Genomic DNA, 26904 nt, shown 5'->3' on the forward strand with positions numbered 1-26904 from the left:
AATGGAAATTCAGGTAAATTTATCATTTTTAATTCTCACATGCTGCAAAACCATGTTTTTGCAACATATACCCGCGAATCAAAACGTTTTGAACTATTATCACGTCTTTTTATTTTTTCATAATATTGAACGACGTATACAATTTTTCATGATAAGAATTTTGATAACAACAATCTCCAGGTTTCTTACACATAATCTTGGGTTTTGATGAGAGAAAATACTAAGTTGATAAAATCAACAAGAGCAATCTACAAATTGTGTTTAAACTAGGGTCAATGCACCGATAGCCACATAGCTAAGAACAAATATTCGTGTAAAATCGAAAAATAACGCTAGCGTCATTATTTTTACATCATCTAAAAGCTTTTTACCTTGGTTTTGTGGCAAAAATATGAAAACTACGAGAGCTCATGTTTGTATTTATTATCGCCTGTGCCACTATAGGAAAACATGTGCCTATAATAGCACTATTTCTAATTTCTGTTCCTATAGTAGCACTAGCATCACGACGTTGGCAAAATACTTATCAAAACAGTATTTTTACAATTTTTTATATTTCTCCTACAAAGTGTGGATCAAAAGCTTTTGTTTGATGTAAAAAAGTAATTAACTCATCATTTATTTCGTATATTGAAAAATAGTTTCTCTGTAGTGCTACTATAGGAACAACAGGTTTACTATAGGCGTAAAGAAGCTCAAATTTAAAGCAAAACTAATTATTTGGATTATTTTTTGAACAAATTCAAGCTGTGTATCAATGGTACTTTGATAAATAGCTCCTAACCTTCATGTCAAAAAATGTTTTGGTTGAAAATGGCAGAAAATTTCAGATTTGTATCTCTTTTCTCTAAAAAGTAACAGCTCCTTTACCGTGTTGATTGGAAGGTTAACTGAAAGCTTTCTCTACCAACTGACCATTTTTGCATTTGTCTATCGTGTGGCAGATACAAAGATACTCTAGCCCTGGGAAGTCTAGGAAATTTACATTACGAAAAGACCTTCACCAGTGGGACTTAAACTCAAGACTCTCAGTTCGATCTTGCTGAATAACTGCGCGCTTTTGTATTGCTATGAAATCTATACATTAAGCATTAATAAATGAAGTGATATTCATTTCTCTGGAAAATAATCCATTTAGGCAAGCAACTTTCTGACCAATGGCGCTCTAGAAAATTTACTGTGACCAAACAATCTTGCTTTAAACATACACCAACCCAATTATTGCTTGGGTGTTGAAAACTATGAAAACAAACTGGCAACACTCTTGAAGAATCCTACGTTGTCCACTACACGTTCACTACAATCTTTCAAGCATTTTTTCTCCATCAGACCATGACCCAGCTCGACATTGGGCTCGTGGATGCTGGGTTCTGCTAGGAGCTAGATAATGGTGCAGTCGTCTCCAAGCATGCGATCAAAACATGAAAAAACACAACCGGGAAAAAGGGAAAACGAAAGAAAATCATAACAGTCGCTTGAGTAAATATTTGCATGAAAAATAGGCGAACGAGATCTGACGGAAACAAATGCAAAGAAACGAGACCCAAGCCGAAACCGGGAGGTCGACTTCCCGAACCAGTTTACTTCTGTTTTGCCAGGCTTGACTTTGTTGGTCGAAAGGACGGTTCCGACATTGGGGAAAGCAAAATGCGCTGGTAGCAAATCTTTTCTGCTTCATCCTCTGGCGTCCCATCAGATTCAGATGATTTTCTGGTATCGCTTTCCGCTACTATGCACTAGGTGTAGATTCCAATAAACATCCATCGTTGGTTGAGTGGAGAAAGAAAAAACAAATTCTGAGAGTAAATCGAGGATTGTTGTTGAGTAGTATTTATTCAACCAGATTGCTGTTTATTTTCCAATTGCTTATTTATTTGAGCAACTAGTCAGTCCTGCTCTCAAGTCACTTATGGGTGTTCGGAAAATTGTAAAGAAAGAGAGAGAAAGATCTTGAAGTTTAATCGATGTTATGGATTTTTTATATGATAATATGATGCTATATGATGAGATGGAATTGTAGGGTTAGTAAAATAGTTATTTATGCAACAAGTTGCAAAATGATGATTTTTACTTCAAAGTTATTCATTATAAAAAGGTTCAATGATAAATTTCTATTTCTGACAAATTTCATTTCATATTTTTCATGTCCAATTCCTAAGCGTTGAGTACATTTTTCTTACTCCAACTAAATAAGGGACGACTGAATCCTTGAATATGATTAGACTCAGTTATTAATGAATTTCAGATACGGACACCATAAGGGTCGGCACCATCATAACGTTGAATATATCCTCTGCAAATTACACCTTTTGGACAATCTTTTGTTGGATGCGTTCGACCTGGGGGGACTTTGACAGATGCATTTGCTCGCATTTATCTGTAATATAATGGTTGGAGAAGCTCACATATTGCATAAATGGTTTTACATACATATGGATCGCTGAAACATTTAGAAATATGAAATTATGTTGTAGTATATGTGAATAAGTGTCATGTCAAACCAATTCTTTACTGATACTAAATCATCAACGGTAACTGGTAACATTTTCATTGTTACGCCAGACATATTGCAATTTTAGTGAAAACTTTCCGTTTCACGGTTCAACGAAAAGCTACCGCAGCTGTTACATCACTGATTTGCACTTCAATGATACCTTAGATACGGTTTAGATGATTGTTGATTATTGTTATTTATTTTTCATAGCGTTTTCTCTTTCAAGCATACTATGATTGAACTGTTTGCTTCAATGATAGAATGATTTCGAAGTCTGCGGTAGAACTCTGCGGAACTGGAATTTTTCCGAACAACCGTAATATATCATCATCAAGAAATGAATCATGGGATTCAATCATCTCATACAAGAGCCATACTCAATGAATGCTTTTATTTAAGGCTAAGTAGCCCATCATTCGTTTTAGCAGCCATGTTGACTTTGCAGCTCATGATTTCAAATTGATAAAACTCAGGCCCTATTGTTAATACAGTGGGATTCCGTTTTTGGCAACAAAGTCGAAATTTTCAGTTGCCAAAATCGGAACCCATATTTTAAATTTTATTTTTCAACTATTGGTTTTGATAACATCATTAGAATGTTGTTACATCGGAACGTTTCACTTCGAAGCAGTTTTTCCTAAATTGAGCTCTGGAATGTAATCGTTGTGGAGTTGACCTGTTGTTCAAATGACTCAAGCAACAGACACAAAAATATTTACAAAGATTTTAATATTTATATGGTTTTCAAAAATGTAGCCAAAAACGGATCCATTTTGTTGCCAAAAACGGAATCCCACTGTACTAATTTTCTCCAATTCGTAATTGCGGGGTAAATCAGCTGAAATCTTCAATATTGCGCACAAATTTCAATGACGGCCTACTTCGCCTTAAACAAATTGAGCGCGAGCAAATGACCTTGCACTGGGAGTTTTGGAGCTTAGCAGCTGTTGGAGTGAGATATTTTGAAGACTGATTTCAAGAGAATCCACATAGACTAGACCTGTTCATGTTTAAAAAATGTCTGTAAATCTTCCGGTCAAGCAGTATTCTAAATTCTTATGCTAAAAACAACGTCTGGTCAAATTTTTAGCTCATTTGATGAAGGTAACGGTAGCTTCAAGCTAAAAATGTGTTTTTGGGCTTATTTCAAGGTTTGAAAAATCATTACTAGCATGTGGGAAATCAAATCCACTTGTTATTACCACTAATTGAAAGCTAATTTTATTCTGTTAAAGTTTGTCGACGACGCTAATAAGATTAAATTGAGTTTAAACATTGTTTGATCCAGATTTGTTCGCCCCAGTACCCAGAAATTGCAGTTTTCTCAATTTAAATGGTATAGAAAACACACATTAACATTATTTCTTCAAGCCTTATTCAACGGGAATCAAACATAATAAATCTATGAATTCATTGACCATCAACTGCTTACATGTTAGTTGAGGCAATAAATTACAAAAATATGCCCAAAGATCGAACACATCATCGCAACCTGATAAAAGTTAAATCGTGCATGACACATGTACCGACGAATGAATGTATTGAACAAGTTAGCATTGCTTTTTCTTCCCAAGTGATGATTGTTTTGATCGCATTTTACTGACCATTTAAGGGGGCAGGATCCGTCATTGATTTCGGAATTTTCAAAAGTAGTTTTCTCCTTCAAAATCAAGAAAATGTACAGGAAAATGTGTTCACTGTATCCTATTCTCCAACCGAAACACAGTGAACACATTTTCATCCAATAATTCTTAGTTTTGAACAAAAAAACTGCTTTTGAAGTTTCGATGATGACGATGATTACGATGACGGAGCGTTTGATCGTTAAAACGATTTGAAATCAATCGTCATCATCGGCTGAGAAAAAGCAGTGCTAACGTGTTCATTTTTTATATTCTTTGAAGCTCCCGGTGGTGCTTTTGGCTCACTCACAGCGGATTTACAAATGTGCTTCATAATTATCTAGTTTTTACAATTTATTATCGTAAGATAAATTGTAACTTTCATCGGGATTGACTTTTAGATATGCATTAGTCATCATGTCTGGAAATTGAAAACCCGAAATTTCCATGCAGGTATGCTTTTCAGAGAAAAAACTCCCCGAAAATACAGATTTTTAAGAACCTCGAGACACAAACCTCAACCAAACTAAGTTAAAACTTGCTCTAATCATAAGACCGTGTTCGACAAAAGTTCTTAGAATTCCTTTCGGTAGTTATGATTTTTTAAAGCTTGAAAATAGCCCAAAAACACATAATTAATTTGAAACACATATAAATTTACTCCAAATTGACTGAAATTTTAACCAGAAGCTCATTTCGACATTTAAAATCAAAGTATTGGTTGACTGGGAAGTTTCCAGACATCTTTGAAAATATGAATAGTTCTAATACTTAGACACCCATGCGCACGGTGTACTACATATATTGAGAAGGTGATATATTCCGAAAACTGACAGCTACTTGACGACGTCATTCCCATCCATCTCAAACAAATTTGTGAAAAAAATGATCTAGTGGTTTGGATGGTATGTGGTACAATATAAGGGTATGCGAAATACCGAATGATTCCGTCAAATACGCTTCGAAACGAAATTCCGCGGAATTCCACGGAACTCGCACAGGCGAAATTTGTATTTTGCTATTTCGTTTCGTTTCGCCAAATTGTTAAAATATTTCCACGGAAAATTGAAAACAAACGGAATTTCGCGAAATTCGAGTTTAATATCGAACAAAAAAGGCAAAGCGTTCGCTTCTACTCCTAGTTACAGTCAAAAATGGGTCCATATTACGGATCAAATCGACTCATATCATGGATCAGAACACTATAACAGCAAATTATCTGCGAGGTAAACGAATGGTATGCTAGTGAAAGCATACGTTTTGGCGTTTCTTTAGGAATCGTCTTATCTTAGATTCATAACTGGTCGGTGTTCAGACAGACTGAACCAAGTGTTTTTTCATGGTTCCAGAAAAACGTTCCCCAGGCATGTAAAATATCCAAATATTTGTGTTATTCGCTGTAATAATGGAACTTATCTATTTGGTGATACATCTGTATAAAAATAGCATAGGAAAAATCATATTTGATTGAGTCCTTAACGTATATTTAGAACGCCAAAATATCGTCTAGTCCGGTCTGTCTGAACACCGACCAACTGTGGTATGAGTTTCAATGCCCCACAATTATGAATCAACGCTACTAGGCATATGTATGACATTTTATATCCTACGAATGGATCAAAATTATTTAAGCATGTTGTTGCTGTATAGATTTATGGTTCGCGTAGGTAAAATAGGTTCTGAGTAATTGCTACTCTAATTGATGAGATATTCTCTGTTTAATCCAACTCTGGTTCCGGATATAGATTCAAGTTTGGAGGGGTACCTAGGGTATTTCACAATGAAAAAGCGCAACAATTTTTTTTTTTCGATTTTCGCACATCTAAACCCCGAGAAAAAAAAATGAGCCAAACATTAAATTTAGCTCATTAAAAAACGGATTGTCTGAACGAACATGGGTGAACTTGTCAGACTTATTTGCGGTTCCTCTATGCTATGTAGCCCAAGTACAAAACTTATTTTTTTTCGTAATTTTCAAATATTTTTTAAAATACTCTCGAGGCTCAAAATTTAGTGAAAATGTGGTTTTGTAGTCAGTTTTAAACAAAGAATCTAAAAATAAGATAATATATATAATATATCCTTAATTCTTCCAGAAATCGTCCAGAAATTCCTTCGCAGATTTTGTAATAGGATCATTTGTAGTTCGTTTAAATTTATCTTAATTGATTTCTTATGTTTGTGTTGATGGATTCTTTAAAACATAATTTAATTCAATACTCCAGCAAATATTAAAGCAAATATTCCAGTGATTCCTCTGTTCTACTTATTTTTCTTCTTCTTTCTGGCGTTATGTTCCAACTGGGACAGAGTCTGCTTCTTGTGCTAACATGTATAAAGTATTCTGATACTTTTTCAGCTGTGTCAGTTCAAAACCAACTGGTTTTCTTTGATACGAAATCGTGGGATGAATCAGCAACAATCATCAACGACGCGTACAAATTTCAATGACGGCCTACTTCGCCTTAAATTAAACTCACTCATTGCCTTGTGCGAATGTCAGATATGTTGAAATGAAACCTCATAAAGTTATTAAGAAAATTTCAAACAAACAGAAAAGAGTTACCGTAAAACGGGGTAACTTTGATAGTTTTTTTTTTTCGAAGAAAACATCAATATTTATGCATGCTGTTTCAAAGAATTACAATTTATATTTTTAAAACCAGTACTGACATTCTAGCTATCGATTCCACTTGATAGATTGCCAAAAGATTTATACTGAATGAATTTATTATTTTTCATAAAATCGAAAGTCGGTTTTCTGTTTTGGGGTAACTTTGATAATGGAGTACCGTAAAACGGGGTATCTTTGATAATGCGGGTAACTTTGATAGTGCGTAACCCACCACATACTAAACGAAATATCATAATTTCTGTTAATCAGTTAAGCGAAACGAATGCAAAACTAAAGAATATTGGTATGACACTTCATGTAAGAGCGGTTTTCATTTGAATCGAGAACATTTGAGGCTTTTTATACGAATATTAAAAATTGACACAATTTTCGCATTTTCGAAACGCTTACAAACAATCTGTTCTACGATCACTATTTGATGCAATTTTGAATAGTTGGCCACTTATTTTTGATAGCCTAGTTATCATAGAGCTTGAATACGGTCTCAAATCTTTTAGCGAAAATCATTTTCACAAACTGGGACCATTTTTGTAATCTAAGTCAGAAATTTCCATATAACGTTAAACGCCTAGAGGTATGCAATGCCCTACAAATGCACATTATTCATTCAATTTTGTTCGATTCATACTCCATTATCAAAGTTACCCCAGAACAGAAAACCTACTTTCGATCATATGAAAAATTATATATCCATTCAGAATAAATCTTTTGGCAATCTATCGACTGCAATCGATAGCTAGGATGCCAGTACTTGTTTTAAAAATGTGAATTATAATTCTTTGAAACAGCATGCATACATATTCAAGTTTTCTTCGAAAAAACTATCAAAGTTACCCCGTTTTACGGTACCGTAATCCGGGGTATCAATGATCAGCGGGGTAACATTGATCGGAATGACTCATCTCGTAAAAAGTTCGTATCATCATTTATTGATGAAATATTTCCAAAGCATGAATTGCGCTTCTCTTTCTTATACTCATGAGCTAATGAAAATTAAGATGTTTGCAAAAATTGCATTTAGTTCATGCGTAAATTTAACAACTTTTTGAAACAAACATTTAAATGGTTAAGGATGACACTACCGATGATTCATGTCTCACATAAGTTGTGCAAGCGATATGAGAAGGGAAATTGTGATTTTTACAGAAAATGGCATCACCAAAAACGATTCCGTTGTTAAAACTTTCATAAGAATGTTAAATTAGGCCACTTTAACGAATTACTGTTACGAATGTAGAATTTCCTTAGGAAATTGCCTACCTTTAGGCGTATTACGCGGTTCGAGGGGTTTTAAATTTTAAAATAACCCAAAAAGTGAATGACTTGTAAGCATTTGGACATCATATTCGGCTTCAGAAGTCATGATTTAAGTAAGTAACGACAATTTTAATATTACCGAACGTTGTTTACATAAGTGATCAATGTTACCCCATAGCTGATAATCAAAAAATCGCCTAAAACATTTTTATAAACATGCTTAAATCTTTCAAGAAACAAAATGCAGTATATGGTCACAAGCTATTGATGGTAGTACTTGTTTTAAAAATATAAAACTTGCAACATTTGCATTTTCAAGTGAAATATTTAAGAAATATCCTAAAAACTGATCAATGTTACCCCGGATTACGATACCTATAAATCGAACAAAATTGAATGAATTACGGAACATTTATAGGGCGTTGCATACCTCTAGGCGTTTAACGCTATATGGAAATATCTGACTTAGATTACAAAAATGGTCCCAGATTATGAAAATGGTTTTCGCTAATAGATTTGAGACCGAATTCATGTTCTACTATAACTAGGCTATCATGGATAAGTGACTTAGTCATTATGACTTTATCAAATAGTGATTGTAGAACAGATTGTTTGTAAGCGTTGCAAAAATGCTAAAATCTTGTAAATTTTCAATAATTGCATATAAATCCTTAAATGCACTTTATTCCAATGAAAATAGCTTTGACATGAAGTGTCATACTAATACTCTTTACTTTTGCATTCGTTTTTCTAAACTAATTGACAGATACTACGTTATTTCGTTTAATATGTTGTGGGTCTCGGACTATCAAAGTTACCCGCATTATCAAAGTTACCCCGGTTTACGGTACCAAAACATGTAAGGATTCCTCTGAGCATATGGAAGAGGATTTAAAAATACGTTTTTTATGCCTATGGTCAAATTTCCAGCTTTTGACAAGAAAAAAGAACTAAAACGTGTATTCCGCGAAACAAATTCAAAAATTTCGTTTCGTTTCGAAAAAATCCGTGAGATATTTGATTTCGTATCGATTTACACGAAACATTTTTAAATTTCGTTTCGTTTCGTCATTATCAGCGCAAGATATTCCGCGTATCGTTTCGTTTCGTATCGACATGGAAAAAATCCATATCCCATACCCTTGGTACAATAGGAGTGACGTCACATGTTTACACCAGTAAAGAGCCTGCCTTGATAATTTTTGTGCCGTGACCCATGCGTAGTAACAATTTCGCATGTTTCAATCAGGTAGGCTGTGATGCAGTTTATGTTTATTGATACCGTAATCCGGGGTAACATTGATCATTTTTTTTTTAATATTTCTTAAATATTTCGTTCGAAACTGCAAATGTCGCATTTTTTTTATTTTTAAAACAAGTACTGCCACCTATAGCTCGTGACTATGTACTGTATTTTATTTTTTGGAAGATTGAAGCATGTTTAAAAACAAATTTTAAGCGATTTTTTGATTTAGCTGATATGGGGTAACATTGATCACCTATGTAAACAATGTTTGGTAATATTGAAAATGTCGTTACTTACCTCAATCATGGCCCCCGAAGCCGAATATGAAGGCCAAACGCTTACAAGTCATTTACTTTTTAAGTTATTTTGAAATTAAAAAACCCTCGAACCACAGAATATGCCTAAAGGTAGGCAATTTCCTAATGGAATTTTATATTCTTAACAGTAATTCGTTAATATTGCCTAATTGAGCATACTCATGAAAGTTTTGTTGACAACAGAATCATTTTCGGCAATGCCATTTTAGTAAGAACCACATTTTCCATGCTCATATCGTTTGCAGTACTTATGTGAGACATGAATGTTCGGTAGGGTCATCCTTACTTAATGAAATAATTGTTTCGAAAAGTTGACAAATTTACGCATAAGGTTATCGCAATTCATGCAAAAATCTTCACTTTCATTGGCTTATGAATATAAGAAAGAGAAGCATCATTCTTGATTTGGAAATGTTCCATCAATAAAAGACGATACGAACTTTTTACTAGATGAGTCATTCCGATCAATGTTACGCCGGATTACGGTATTCATGAACAGGCTAGTTGAATGTCACAAATTTTCACGCCAGCATCGCTGACCTATATTTTACATATGAGGATAATTCAGGTAGGACGTCGCATACAATTTGTCTGCTACATTGTTCATTTATTCTCCATATGCTTAACTGTCTACACGAATCGTCACATGAATATCCCGAATTTTTAGAGAGCAAACTAAGTCTACTTCTAAACGACCCGATTCCAACTCAGGTTCCCTCATCTGCATTGGATTTGGGTCGTCCAACAAATGTAGAATCAAAAGCTTTAATGCATAGTGTAAAGACCCCCAGATACCCACTAAAGTGGCCGCTCTCGAAACAGAACTCTCCATATTTGGCTACTAACGAAACAGAACTTATAACTGCTACTTTTCAGCACTGTTTAATTTGATAGGAAAAGTAGGCTGTTATGTGGTTTATTTTGTTGATAAAAAGTAGACTGATAAGCAACGTAATTACAAAATAGTTATTTATGCAACGAAGTGGAAAGTGATGATTTTTTCAGTTGCGTGTCATCTGTAGTAGATTGCAAAAAAGTTTGGATATTTTTTCTTCAAACTTGTAAACATGGAAGATTTCTCCTAATGCTTTGAAAACTCAACTAATAATATTCCCACGTAAACCAAAAGCTCTTTATTCGAAATCTTCGAGTAAACATGTTGTCACGATGAGGGCAGTTCCAATAAATTGGTCAGATGATGTTAAGTATCTAGGGCTCGAGCTTGATAAAAGTTTAACTTTCAAAAATCACATTGACGGCTTTCAATTCAAATGTATAAAATGTCTGCATCAACTTATTAAAAGAAAGTCAAAACTTTGTCTCAGGAACAAGCTTTTGATCTGTACCAAGACGAGGTTGGTCGTCCAATGGCTACCGCTTCTGCTTCATAAGCAGAAGGTCATGGGTTCAATCTCAGGCCCGTCCCTTTCCTCGTACTTTGTAGTTGTATCTTTCACTTACTTCTATCTAGCACTCTTAATATATTTGCCACAGTTGATTCATCACAGTTCATAGCAAACGCAATAAATCTTGAAGAGAATTCGGTTTGTTTGAGATTAAAAGATCGAAAATCGATAACTGGCCAAGCTATGATTATTTAAAGTTCATTTTTTATGAAAATTCAGACGTTGAGGGTTTGAGAGTTAATAGTGGAAGATAGAAGTAAGTGAAAGATACAACTACAAAGCACGGGGTAAGGGACGGGCCTGGGATTGCATCGATGACCTTTTGCTTATGAACAAGAAGCGGTAGCCATTAGACCACTAACCTCGTCATATTATGGGCCACCCTATGCACAAAGAGTTCATATAGCGTTATAAAAATCACAAGATTCAGTCTCAAGTGTCCTATTTATGGGTGAGAAATGGCATTCACAACAAATAGACAAGCATATCTTCAGTACATCACTCTCTGCCATGTCAAATGAAATCAATCCAAAGTTTGATTAACATCAAATCCGTAATCGTATCTCATTAAAGAAAGAAAAACAAATAGCGATGTTAAATAACTACCGGAAGCTTATAAGCTGCGCCCATATAACTTGCCTGTTTGTTGTTTTCCTTATGCCTTCTCAGTGGAAAAACTTTCGGGCCCTCATCGGAAACATTCACTCGAAACTTCGCCCAGTTCGACTAGCAGCGGCGGCGGGCGCGACCCAGTCGGATCCAATGAATAGGCCAACTTCAAAACTAATGAGAAAATATTTGCTGACAACGTGTCTACTTTTGAACTTTTGCGCGCGCTTCGCTCAACTCGTTCCAGTCCAGAGGCGCTCACGCCGATGGCAAAAGTTCAGTGAGCCACAGCAACAGCTCGGTGAAAAAAGCGTCCGGGAAATAAAGGATCCATTTATGGGCGTAGCCATGGGGCGTTGCTTTAAGGGTCAATTATTATATTTGATATCGATGGAAACCATTTAACAGATCCGGGTAAATTACCAAAAGAAATGTCTAAGGATATTTGAAGGAAACAGTGAGATGCAATTTGACAAAATCTTGGATTGATTCCTTGAAATACAATATATATTGAAAGGTCGAAATCTTATAAAAATTCTTGGTGATCTTAATAAAAAAAACATTTTGGAGTAGTAATGATCATTTTGCGTGAAATTTGTGAATGAGCTTTGCAGGTCTTTGCCCTTTCCCCTTCCCGACAGTAATCCTGACTAAGCTCATGGAGCCATCGTCTCCCAACCCCCAGCAAATATTTTCCATTTTACCCCGTCACCCAACTTTATCATGATAAATTTGTTTTTAATGTATTTCTCTCGTGAATGCTCGTCGGCAGCCGGTGTGGTATGGAGCCGGCCAACGACGACAACTCTTGGACTAAAATATTCATTTTTATTTTCATCGTTGCATTTCTTTTTTTTGCAGGCATCGAAGCGGATCTGTTCTACGTACGGGATGGGGCCATTAACGACTACGCCATCAGCTTCGTGGTTCCGATGAAGACCGGCACTGACGATTTGCAGTTCTCATGGCAGAGCCGAACATCGTATCCGGTGAGTGCATTTACCTGCCGCGACATCCACATAGAGAGGTGGATGTGAATGATGATGGGTTGTCATACAAAGAAGGGCTCGATGAGAGTCCTGTCATCAGTTTGTATGGAGGGTGGACGGGTAGGGCTGGTCATATCAGTACTACTGGCCACATGAGTGATGTTTCCGTTTGGATAAGGGTGACATATTTATAGCAATGGAGTGGAGTGAACAACAACTATAGTACGTACTTCAATACTTGCTCCAGAACACTCTCAATCAACTGTCAACTTCAATAATATTTTTTGATACCGTGGAGCATCAGTAAGACACTTGAAAAGTATTAAATATTCTTAATATGATTTCCCGAGTGAACTTTTTATAGTTTATTTCTCTAGAGTTACGAGAGAATATGGCCACTTGTAGCACCTATTTCAAGCACAACTCCTTTTATTAGTACACCTGAAAATTACCACAGCAGAAAGTATTTGAAATCGATTATGCTTTGATCGATGGACGGCACTTCTCCGTTATAACCGACTCAAGAATCAATCGTGATGCTAAAATTGATACCGACAAATATCTGATGATAGTGAAACTGCGCCTAAAACTATCCGTTATCAACGATGTTCAGTACCGACGCCCACCTCGGTATGATGTGGCCATGTGTAGCATCTTAAAGCAGCGTTGCCGGATGAGGATGCCCTCTTGTGGACTGCTGGAGAACAGTCAGTGCTGCCGAAAGCACTGTCGAATACTTGGAACGAAGTTTGGAGGAGAAGAATACTGCCGTTCTACGCCTACTTGTCCCATGTTCTATTTAAACCTTATGGACCGCGGGAAAAATATGCGTTGAACGACAGAATACAGGGCAATGCTGCAGCATGCTACGTGGAACCATACAGACTGAAGTGGAAACAGTAAACCCGCCTGTTTTGGGACAAAAAGTTTCGCCTATAATAAGCGGTTTCTCCAACACCGCTTAGGCCTTAAAACTGGTTTAATCGTATGGGTAAAGCTTAAGTGGGCTTAAGCGAAGGTGAAGAAATCGGCCCTAAGAGGTGTAATGCCAAGAGATGGAGTTGCTGTACCGTTCTCAATAAAGCGGAAGTTCCACCAGAAGCTTAACGTAGCCCGTCAAGGTTTCATTCCACGAGCTGAAATGATCAGCTCTTCGATGAACATCTGAAATTCACTCAGAATACAAGCGTAGAGGCCGATCTCATCAAGATGGGCCCGGAGATGTAGGGCGCTATGCTTAGCACGGGCATATATGCCCAATTTCAAAAAAGGTTACAAACTGGAGTGTGGAGACTATTTACAATCACTACTCTATTCCCAAAGGGATTTATAGAGAGGGTATAGTCGTACCTGCCACACGATATACGAATACGAAAATGAGAAGTTTGGCAAAAAATGCTCTAGCGTTAGCGTTAGCGTAGTTACGGTATACTTCCTTAGATTGGATACTAGCAATATTCATGTTTGTTTTTTATAATCTCATCTAGACTGCCTTCAGAAATAAAATTTGGGAGTAAACCTTGATTGAATCGTACACAAGACAACCAAAAGCATGAATATCGCTATTCCCGACCACGCCCATCTTTACCGTAACTAGGAATATGGGGAGGAAATGTTGATGTAGCACTCACTTAGCGAGAGGCCACCGACTCAGCGACACCCTCATAAGTGATACGGAGGTGGAGATAGGGAGGGTTAAAAGGTCATAAGATTCACCTGAAAAGCTAGCGATGGACCCAAAGCATTGTTGTTTAAATGTCTTGAAATTTAATATCATGGATGCTGTCAATCAAAAGATGGAAAAATTATGTTATTTAGTTTTCATTCTCATTAGTTATTCGCGTAATGTTTATCTGCAACTCATTAAACAATAAAAATGATCCGGATGTTAATGATTTAAGTCGACACTAACATAAATAGTAATAATTTTCGTTCTGCACTGCACTGGGCACTGCAAATGAACTTATAAAGAAAATAAAAAAATCATTCTTGTTGTAAAACAACCGAAACAAATCAATATTTTACGAGACGAATTGACAACAGCAAAATTAAATACGTCCATCAATTTTCGCGCACCGCCTACTCTCAAGTTTGCCAAAAAAAAGCACTCAGTTAATAACTGTGGAAGTGCCCATAAGAACACTAAGCTGAGAAGCAGGCTCTGTCCCAGTGGGGACATAATGCCAAGAAGAAGACCCTTATCCCAATGCTCTAGAAATGTCATTGAGTTCCAGGTCCCTACGCTCAACCTGTTCTTCGATTTCAGGATTTCAAGTATTGTCCGTGTAGAGCTATGAAAAATCATGGACGCAAACATCTTTCCCGGGAAGCTCACAAGTTTGATTAGAGCAACAAAGGATGGTGTAAAAAACGGCGTGAAGATCTCGAGTGATCATTTCAATTCGATTGTAACGAATGCTACAGGTACGTGACCAACTGCAGCCTATGCGCCACTCACCGAAGGTGAGACTTCTGAGGCTGTTAAAGGCCCGGCATAGGCTCTTTTCTAGGGCGGGTTGAATTTATCCCTTAAACACCGAAAAACCGTCTCATGTGTTCTACGAGCATGCGCATGCGTATTGACCGAACCGTGAAAAGCTTCACTGGTAGGTAACGTACTCACATTGGGCTACCGTCGACCATCAGCAAATGGCGGGTGCGCATATGATCGCCCTCTCCGCAGGCGATGATGGCGTTGCTGCTACTCGTGTGTAGATGGCGTACACGAAGCTTTCAGAGGCAAGCGTTTGCCTTTCGTACGATAATTTGACAACAGTCAAGTGACGTAACGGACAAGGGAAAGCTTTAAGACGGTGTACATTGTGGCACTAGACTGGTTCAATCGCAATCGGGGAACGTGTGCGTGTCGAATTCGGTCGGATGAAAATCCACCACACATAAACACCCACGATGGCCAGCGGGAAATACCTGGTTAAGCGAATTTACAAATACTAAATTGAGCACAATACTAGCACATAATTCTTCGTCTTACCTTAATTCAACCACAATTTTTCACACTTGTGACGGTTGTTTCAATAGTGCAAGATATTGACTAACGCAACTTTTCCTGAAACTAAACTTCTGTTATAATTTTGGAGCACTATAAAATAGAAAGCTTTTCACCTGCACTAAATGTAAGCTTATTTAAATGATATATGTGAAATAACAGTATGATCGAATAATTCGAATCTCTTTTACTGTACTATAATTTTCTGTTTGAGATTTCCACACCGAACTATTAAGCTGACGAATCGCACGAGAATAATGGACACCTTGCCGGAAAGTTTTATGTAAAGCTATAAATTCGTATCTATTTTGATAGGAACGCAATTTATTCTCACCCCATCTCAATCTGCTTTACGCTAACGGTACATCGCGATCTCATCTCATCTCAAAGTACTTTTATAGTTTTTTCACAAGATCGCAGCAAATCGGATATAAACAAATCTACGCGATAAGTTTAAAAGGGCACTTGATCTGCTTTATGATCAACTAAATGAGATCTGTGGAGGTGCTCACGGAAACTGGAAACATTTGAATATGAACTTTACTGAAAAAGCTTCAGATGTCCCAACTCTTTCTTCGAGATGGCGTGTCAGTTGCTGAAAGGGTCTGATGTACCATAACTTTATACACTGTTAAGTTGACTTCACGGTTAATAAGAATGGATGCCCAATATATTGTTACGCGATTGAATCTCGACTATTGACTATGCTCAAGGAGAACTTGGAGTTTCTTAATGCCGAGTGCAAAGAACGATCTTGGGCGGCGTAAGTACAGGAGAGCGTTGTGGGGTAGCGAAGGATGAATTAAAGCTTCTTCCGAATAACAGCCCCACAAAAATAGTGTTCGCAACGAATCTGATCGGAACAAAAAAGGCGTATGGTGCAGCGAGCAAGGTGGATTGATAAGGTGCGCTAGGACATGAGGAGAGGCGTTCATGCACCGAGTCAATAGGCGAAATATTGTTGGCGAAGTTTTATTAAGCTAATTGATGTTAAACCAAATGAATAAATAATAACGAGAAAATCCTGACCAAAACCATCGGCGAAGGCCACAGCGAGAGATAGAGATAGCTCTTAGAAGCTAGAAACGTGGAACTGTTGATCTCTCAACCTCAACTTGCCGATGTGCTGAAGAGCCAATGATTCTGCATTATAGCGTCGCAGGGATTGTTTTGGAAGCTTTTATAGAAATGGCGGATATGCAGAGGTGCGTGAACGAGTGGTGATCGATCAACAAAAGAATATACAAGCTGAGGATTATAGACCGGTTCTACAACTCTTGCATAATAAATATATACAGCTTCCTTATTGTGGAGCCCAGATAGCCGTAGCGGTGAACGCGCAGCTATTCAGCAAGACCAAGCTGAGGGTCGTGGGTTCGAATCCCACCGGTCGAGGATCTTCTCGGGTTGGAAATGTTCTCGACTTCCCAGGGCATAAAGTATCATCGTACCTGCCACACGATATACGCATGCAAAAATGGTCATTGGCATAGTAAGCTCTCATTTAATAACTGTGGAAGTGCTCATAAGAACATTAAGCTGAGAAGTAGGCTCTGTCCCAGTTGGGACGTAACGCCAGAAAGAAGAAGCTTCCATTTTGGAAGTGTTGATTAATCAGCTAATCAAGCCAAGACGTCAATATCATAGGAGATCTAAACGCTCAGGTTGGCCAGGAGTTCAGACTGATTTTTAGAAAGTTCCGCGCCCACCATATAACGAGAGAGAACAGCGTACGACTGATGGATTGTCGTTTCCAAGCACATTGTTGTTAGTACAGCCTTCCGAACTGATACACCTAGAGACAACCACTGTAGACCGAATCGCAAATCGACCACGTTTTGATTGTTGGGCGACACTTGGCTGACCACTATCTGATGATGGTAAAACTGCGCGGAAAAGGGTGGGCTCAATGAAGCTTCTTTTGAGGAGTACAGTGAACGCAGCCATCAACGATGCAGTTGAGAGCAACATCGGATACGTGGGACGGATTCGATAGAACGATTGGTTTGAAAAGGAATGTAGGCAGATTCTGGAGTCGAAAAATTCAGTGCGGGAGGTCATGCTGTTACCAGGGACCTGGAATGATGTGGAATGTTCATAGACCACAACGCCAATCTCTTTCGAGAAAAAAGTCCCGCCAGGATGGCGCGGAGTGCGAAAAGATAGAACAGCTGTGCTGATCTCAAGAAACGCGCCGCAAAAAGGCTGGATGTAAGGAGTAATATGTCACATTTGCAAGAAATACGCCAAGTTGGATTGTGAGAACTTCCAATCGATCATCATTTCAAATGCGGCGTATGAAGGTTTATCCTTAATCATCTTTCATCGTCTGTCATCTGTAGTAAAGTAGTAAACTATTTCGTGGAAATTTATCAATCCGGCTTTGTTGATCACCCATCAACAACGGAACAGATATTTACTACACGATAAATCATTTAAAAACTTTGAGAATACCAGATCTCACAGCATCACTTTCCCATCGACATCATGACGACTTACGATAGTATCGATCGTGTAGAGCTGCCGAAAATCATGGATGAAAACAGATTTTCCAGAAATCTCAATTGACTAATAAGATCGACGATGTAATGTGTGCCAAATTGTGAGTAGCTTTCAGACGAACATTCCAGTTGATTTGAATCCCTCTGGGGATTACAATAGGTTGATGGACTTCCGTGCCTGTAGTTCAATATAATGATAGAAGCTTTTATGCGAAGAATGTACTAGTTAGTACTGGGGTACTATTTTCAAGAGATCCATTAAATTTGTTGGCTTCGTGTCTAATATAGACATTTTTCGACCAAAAAAATAAAGAGTGTTAGACCTGTAGACCTATAAGAAATAACACGCGACTCTACAAAAGTCAAACTGGTGATAAAATGCGTGAAAGACAAAGTACATACTAGTATGTGGAGCCGAGTGTGACATGGTTCACCAGTTATGGATTTTGATCCGATCGAACCATATTCGGAGAGTGTAACAGTTCGCGAACCATAACATTTCGAGCACATCGCATTCCGAGAGCCCTATGAATGTAAACATTCACTCTCTCGTATGGTACGTGGTACGAGAGCGTTCAAGAGCAGCAACTCTCACAGACTGAAACAGTATCGAGCCATTCGGGTGATTTATGTTTTGCATAAAGTTGGTACCGTAATCCGGGGTAACATTGATCAGCGGGGTAACATTGATCGGGATGACTCATCTTGTTAAACGTTCAAATAAAGATTTATTGATGAAGCATTTTCGAACCATGAATGGTGCCCCTCTTTCGTATATTCATAAGCTAATGTTAATTAAGGTTTTTGCAAAAATTGCGTTAAGTTCATGCGCAAATTTGTCAACTTTTTGAAACAATGATTTCTATCATTTTCACTGACACTACCGAAAATTCATGTCTCACATGAGTTCTGCAGACGATGTGATCAAGGAAAATGCGGGTGTTACTAAAAATGGCATCGCCGAAAACGATTCCGTTGTCAAATCTTTCATAAGTTTATTCATTTAGGCAACATTAACTAAATACTATTACGAATGTAGAATTTCCTGAGGAAATTGCCTACTTTTAGGCGTATTACGCGGTTCAATGTGTTTTTAATTTTGAAATAACTCAAAAAGTAAATGACTTGTAAGAGTTTGGTCTTCATATTCGGCTTCAGGGGCCCTGATTTTAGTAAGTAACGACATTTCCAATATAAGCGAACGTTGTTTACTTGGGTGATCAATGTTACCCCGTATCAGCTGAATCAAAAAATCACTTAAAACATTTATTTAAACATGTTTAAATCTTTCGAAAAATAAAATAAAGTACATAGCTAGGAGCGGTGGGTGCCAGTACTTGTTTTAAAAATATGAAACTTGTAACATTTGTATTGTGAAATGATAAATTTAAGAAAAACTAAAAAAAATGATCAATGTTACATCGGATTACGGTAATAACATTCATATTTTCTGGTTATGCAGCCTTTAACAACCTAATTATAATCTATTGGACCATTGAAAACACGTTTGGTTGCAAACACAGCACAGAAAAAAAAATAATCGCCACTGTTTCGTGATCAGAATGAGAATGGGTCAGCGAATGTTACAAATGTTGACACATAGTAATCGGTGGCAAACCTGTGTCTGTCTTGTTTTTGTTCATGGCTCGTTATCTTCAACGAACGATAAATGTCATACGTGTTGTACGAATGCAGGCGGATAAATTTGAAGAAATTATGGCTCGTGTGTCAATGAACGTTAAATTAGGCATAGTATCCGATGGAAAGGACATGTTGCAAGTATGCCAAACAATGCCTGTTCGCTTTGGATATGGTTGGCACACGAAGACGCGAAGCGCAGTGAGGTATGTTGGAGGACCAAATGCACAACAGCTGAATAAGCGTGGGGCAAAACCAATAATGGAGAGATGTTAGTATCTCATGTTGTCATGAGTGACCCAATCGATTAAGGAATTATTTTCGATCTATTAAGGACGAATAACGATTGTATGATGTACTTTGAGTGGCTAAGTTATACTGACTTCACCGGCACCGATTCTGGGAATCTGGTCATATCTTGACTAAATAATCGACAAATCGAATTTAGTACTATACCATTTAGTACCACTAGAGTTTGTATCCTCGACTTGTAGTCGAGTCTTGTACACAACACTGAAGATGGCATTTCAGTTGAGATCGAAATACGCGTATCTGTCGTATCCTTATATCCTCCGTATATCTAGTGGAATTAAATAGAATAGCACTAAATCCCTAACAGCTCGAAGAGTTATTCCTTACATATCTTGATTGTTTATACACCGATCATAAAACATGGCGTATCGTTTAGTTTTTCCATGCCCACAACTATTATGATTGTTCATCTTCGCTGAAATCACGCTAAAACTATGTTACGTGAGACATGCTTCCGGAAATCCACATTACGAAACATTGGGAAACTGAAAGTATCATATAAGACCGGGACTTCTATTAAAATAAATCTATCAAATCATTTGTTTTAAAAAACATTCGTCCACGCACAGTGCACAAAAATATCATATTTATAGTTCTTACATTAATATTTCATGCTTTCCGATACGAGTCTCGTTTGGAAAGCTTCACAAACAGCATTTCCGGCATAACACCACTTTGGTATCGTACAATTAAAATCGTTTAGGTTTCCTCTCGATCTCCAACCTCAACAAATGTGTACTCGTAGCCAATGTGGGTTAACCAACACGCCAGTATCATCAACAGTTCGTGGACTAGGAGTTGAACGGTTGGCGGTTATGCCTGGCATAGAACACATTCCTAGAATCTCCGATGTGATGGCATGGACGACGCACGGCATGCTCACACCCTGAATAGAACGGTAAAAATATTATCGTGTCCTAGGAAAAGGACAACCATTACTAGTTTATTCAAAAAAACAATCAATAATTTGTTTCGAAATAAGCAATACTTGGCTGTGAACCAGCAGTTGAAAATTTTAAAATAGCATTTAGAAACATGATGTTCATCCACAATAATTTATATTATTGTGGATATTTTTTAAATTAAATTATTAATCAATGGTCTCTTGGATCGCCTTTTTATTAGTTCTGTTTTCTATTACTCGATACCTCTCTAACTCGATGGTCCCTCCAATATCGGGTTATGGAGAGTTGACTATAATGCATACTAAATAACAAAAAATCTAAGAACAATTGGAACCAAACACTTTAAAATTAGAGAGCCACCAATAAACCAATTTTGTTATCATTTGATTGATTAATTTTTGATAAAACAGAGAGTGTTTCCGTCTTTAAATGCTTGTTAATTTTGTTGCCCTGGAAAGGTCAAATTAGTGCCGGGATGTTGATTTAGCATTGTTTCATTTTCATTCTTCCACCTGCTGCAACTGTTGCTGTGTCGCACCACCGTCATATCGAATGTTTCATTACGGAAACGCTGTGCTTTTCCGACGTATACCAAGCGTGTTGATAGCTTCAACCACGGTGGATCCACGGTTTTGGTCATTATGCAGAAAGAGTATACGCCTTGTTCAAGCAAATATTTGTTCAGTAAATTTAATTCCGAACCGTCGAAAGCCCTGAGTTCCACGCTGGCTTATTGGCGTTTGTTCGTTTTGTGTCGCGTATAGTTTTCTACGTGTCGCGAGTTAACCAAATTAAGGAAAACTGTTCTATTATATTCACTTTTTAAAACAAATAGCCGTCATGAGTTCAAATTAAACTAGTCAAGGATATTTTCGGGTTGGACATTTTCTCAACATTCCAGGGAATGAAGTATTGTTGTTCTTCCCACACGATATACAAATTCAAAAATGGTCAAATAGCGAAGAATGCTATCAGTTAATAACTGTGGAAGTGCTTCTAAGGACAATACGCGTAAAAGCAGGACATAGGTCCAACATGCTCAACTATCCAAAAATATCTGGATCGATCTTGTCAACAACTTTAGTGTTTAAAGTGCGGGTAAAAAGCTGTCACAAGGTCGAATAACATTGTTTCTCATTGATTCTGCACACTTGGAAAATATCATGTAAAATTAAGTTCGGTTAGATGCACATAAAAGAAGCGAACCTTTTGACTGTATTTTACGTCTGTTCTTAAAATTACATGACACAGAAAAACCAAAAAAAAATACACGCCGTGACATAGAAGTAAGGTTTCAAACTTACTTTTACATCACGACGTGCATTCGCTCTAGAGGTTTTGTTGTCACATAATTTACTTAATAAACGCGCTTGATTTTATTGCACTGAGCAGCCATTGAACATCACTATTACTTACCAGTTAGAGCGATCCCAACATGTTGAATTTGCTTGCGTTACTCGTGCACGAATTGCATGTGTAGTCCCATAAATTTCACGGCAGAAATACCAAAATGCATGCAATGAGAGCGGTGGTCGGACTAGTGACCAAACAATCAATTTGATCTGATCTGCGCAAACATCATCATTATGTTTGACAATTGGACAGATTTGTAAGAAGATCTCTTTCACTTTTCACTGACTCACGAAAAATTATGGTAAATCTTGCTTGCTACCACCTCCACTTATTCTGTACGCACTCCAAATCCAGCTCATATATTCACTTGACATCATCACACACCAGCATTTCATCTGGAGGGTTGGATGAAAATCACTCGCGCACCTATAGTAACAAAGATTTTGCGAAATCAAACTGGGCGAACAATAACACGAATAATTGTATCAACAATTCACGAGAATATTATGTAAAACACTAAAAGAACGACTTTCCGGCGGATCGCATTTCGCTTTGCATCTTTTCTGTGAAAAAACTGAACTCAACTGTCAGCGCCCAGCGGTCGTGTGCCTGCTCAAGCAAAGTGAATATCATGTAATTTTACAGCTTTTGAAACTTGAATTCAAATCTTGCGACATGTCTTACTCTTCATTTATGCTTTATTGTGGGATAAGCTGTTTTTGTATGTGCAATCGAATGTATTATTATGCTTGATAATCGTGGCATTATAATACATCAAAAGAAACATAAAATTATGTCATATCGAGGATTGAGTCACGAAATATTTAGGTGCTTTTACGATTCAGTTGCCGGTAAAATTAATATTTTTTAAGAGTGTGGCTATTTCAGACATCCGGTCACCTGGCACCGCGACCGGTTCCTGAATGAACCCAAAGAGCACATTTTCTGATAATTGAAAATAGTACCGTGCGACGGCTCAAATTTCATGATTTTTTATCTCGAACATCAAAGATATAATGCCATGGACAAATATGAGTTTATGACCATATCCGGATACACCGGAATCGGTTCCGACAGGGCCTCAGGGGGACACTTTTGTAATCCTAGCCACACACTCCAAAAAAAATCATGTGATTTTACGTCTTTTGGATGCATATAAAAGAAGCGAGCCAAATGACGTGAATTTGTGTCTCATTTCAAATACGATGGTGTCTGATGCGGTAAATGTCAATCATAGTGACATCGTTTTCATGTCCTTCATCATGTAAAATTACATTTTCCGTTTAATACATCTTTCAGAACACATTTTTACGTCATTTCATCACTTACATCATGCGTCATTCAGTCATAATGTGAATTACGTCCGCAGTGATTTTCATTATTTTAAAGAGTGCACTCATATCGTGCAACGGCTAATAATTCATGATTTTTCATCCTGAACACCACAGCTGACATAATATGGACCAAAATGAGATTCTGGTCACATACGGGTGTATAGCACGAAATACATTTTGTTTATCCAACAGCATCCCGCCTTCTTCTGTTTCTGTTCGGGATGAACCGCTGCAAACAGTTTTCTGTGATCTTTTGTGGTATACCCGTGTCCTTTATTTAGTGCATGTCATTCTATTCCATTACTATTGAGAAATAATGAAATAGTCTCGTTTTTTATACAATTACCATTCTTCACCATTTTGCATAGAGCCACATTTTGAACAGTTTGTCACCATTACACTCTTAGAAGCGCACCTCTTAGGGGTGTATTTTATAAGTCGAGTCGATCAAAATGACTGGTGTCACTGTCAACCGAAAAATTCGCTCGACTCAGCTCTGTCACTCGAGTTTTTCGACAGTTGTCACTCTATGTGACTGGATTACTATGGGAGTCGACGGGTGACATCTGAAATATGCATGCTTGCTTTGATCGACAATGAATACAGACGAGTCACATGAATCTGCTCGATTTACAAAATAGGCCCCTTAATCAGGCTCGGCCACTATGCTGGTTGAATGATACCGATTTTGACCATGCATCGGTACTCTTGCGTATCAAGTTATTGCCTCTACTTATAAGTTTCAAAGTTGTTTTCTGTAGCTTGAACAGGTTTCATCGCATAAGACATTTAGATTTCTTGAAACAAGGAATGCTTGTTTAGAATGTAGGAGGTCTACTAGGCCACTGATTCCGAATTGTTTATCTCCTAGGTATTCAAACCTAAGCACTTGATTTTGGAAAGAACTTGTCTTATGAATTGAAACCAGCCTCATATTCTAATTGAGTCATTTTTCCACTTCGACCTCTTTATCATCTAGGACAAATAAGTGGGTCTTAGTGACTTGTTAATCTCTTATACTTTTCCGACCATAACTTATCAGTATCAACAAGAACTGATACAACAAAAGTACAATATGGTAGGTCTTACCTCGTAACGCACCTCGAAAAGGTGATCTACCCGCGTTACGGGAATTCAGCATCTCGCCATAACATAATATAAAGTTTCTGTCCAGATACTTGAAATGGACACTCCTGAAATCTTTACAAGATGCTAAGGCTTGTTCGAAGAGTTACCATAAGGAAACAGATCCTCGACGAGGAGACAGGACCTGGACGAGGAGACAGGACCTGGACGCGGAAGCAGAACTTCTTCGTAGAGATATCCAGCTTTTTACGCTAGCATGTTTTAATTTTTGAATCACTTCTCACTGACATTTCTTGCATACACTATAAATAAGATTATGGTTGAAACAAAGTAAGCTACGGGTATAGAAAATCTGTTTTGTTGACACAAAAAAAAAACGTTTTTCTTTGTGGGTTTACAACACAGCGTAACAAAAATGACATTTTTGCGTGTCTCAAGGATCAAATTGACGTCGTGACAATAGACGTGCCATGATATTTCTGAAAACGGCAATAGACTCAGCAATCCTTAATTTAACAAATAGCGTTATTTTGGTGCTTGAGACAAAAACGTGTTCCGCAGTGTAATGAAATGAAAAATATTTGCTAGATTTCAATATAATTTTCACTGCAATGAAGAACAACTAACGACGGCAGCATATGCAAAACCAAAACGTGGGCATCCAGTAGGAGACATTTCCGTGAGGATCACTGATCATTATGAGCATGAGCATGCTTTTTTCACAAGCATCGGATTGCTTTGCGGTCTTCGACAATGTTGTTCATCGTAGATATACCTATCGAGATCTGTGTTCAGAATTTTTATAGAGGTCAATGGGCGACCTCTGGCGATTTTTCTTTACAAAAGTAAGTTTTCCCATAGTAAATCCCATACAAACTTGGAACGGCTGGCGGTAAAATATAGTTTCTCCGATCGAGCTGAAATTTTGCACAGTTGGTATGGGACCTAAATGCAATCCAAAAAGTGGACTGGAGCGAGAATCTAAATTTTTCATATAACCGTGTCCCATGCTAGTGGTCACTCTACACCAGTGGTCCTCAGCCTAACCGATTACGCGGGCCATCTTAACTCTTTCAAAATCAGTCGCGGGCCGCAAGATTTATAATGATTAATTTTAACAGCTCACTTTAAATCACTATTTCTATGAAAACGGATAATACATTTCTGGGAACTTTATGATCAAAGCAAAGGGGTTTGGAAGCAAAAATTTAAGTGACAGAAAAAAATGCCATGTTTTTAATATACTATGTTAGCTAATACAAAAGAATTCATGACGAAAAAACTCACATTGAAAAACTTTTTTAAAGCTAGAAACAGAGCTTTATTAATATACTCAACTCAAATACGATCAATATGTCTCCTACCGTATTGGACAATGCAATTGAAACTTTTTCGATTCATAATATAAAATGGTCTACTTTAGAGGTTTTTATCTATTTGTTTATGGATCGATTCATATCAAAGTTTAACATAGGTCATCTCTCCCTTACTCGATATTGAAGGGACCATCGAGTTAGGGAGGTATCGAGTTACAGAACACAAAAGCAGTGGAACTGCGTTCCAAGGGACAATTCAGAAAGCAATCCATAGTAAAAAAAATCGAATAACATAATTTTCAAAGTTTTTCAGAAAAAGGAAACATTTTTGAAGTCAAAATTTAAAAAAATCAGCATTCTGCGGACACCTCTGCAAGACCAAGATCCTGGTTCAATTTTGTAAACTTAAATATGTTCAGAAGAGAGATTTTTAGAGACTTATAAGTGGTTTCTTCACCACCGCTTAGGCCTTAAACCTGGTTTAATCGTATGGGTAAACGTGGTTTACGGCTTAAGCGAAGGTGAAGAAATCGGCCCTTAAAGACTTTTTGCAGGCCCTTAGCCGTGCCTTCAAAATTCTAAAAGAAAAATCAGGTTTTTCAGAAACTTTGAACCTTTGAATGAGTCAAAGTCAATTTCATATTACTCCTTATGCCATGAAGATGCATGAACGCAGAAACATTTTACATGATTTCAATGACTGACTTTCCAAGAACTAAGTTGCAAGAGCAAAGGATTAAACACCAGCATGAATAAAAATTATAACATTCGGGCCGCATCACATTAACATTCAAAATCCATTCGCGGGCCGCACAAAACCTTCTCGAGGGCCGCATGCGGCCCGCGGGCCGCAGTTTGGTGACCACTGCTCTACACA

The 26904-nt window shown here is 37.5% G+C and overlaps 1 protein-coding gene across 1 annotated transcript in view; it reads left to right on the forward strand.

Moving 5' to 3' along the window:
• Window positions 1-26904, forward strand: part of LOC5572107 (tyrosine-protein kinase Dnt) — a 320019-nt gene that overhangs the window by 63270 nt on the left and 229845 nt on the right. The window contains exon 3 of the mRNA XM_021843333.1: window positions 12448-12575. Within this exon, the coding sequence (XP_021699025.1) occupies window positions 12448-12575 (128 nt within the window). The remainder of the gene's footprint in view (window positions 1-12447; window positions 12576-26904) is intronic.

This window comes from Aedes aegypti, chromosome 2 (genome assembly GCF_002204515.2).
Source record: "Aedes aegypti strain LVP_AGWG chromosome 2, AaegL5.0 Primary Assembly, whole genome shotgun sequence".
NCBI classification, from domain to species: domain Eukaryota; kingdom Metazoa; phylum Arthropoda; class Insecta; order Diptera; family Culicidae; genus Aedes; species Aedes aegypti.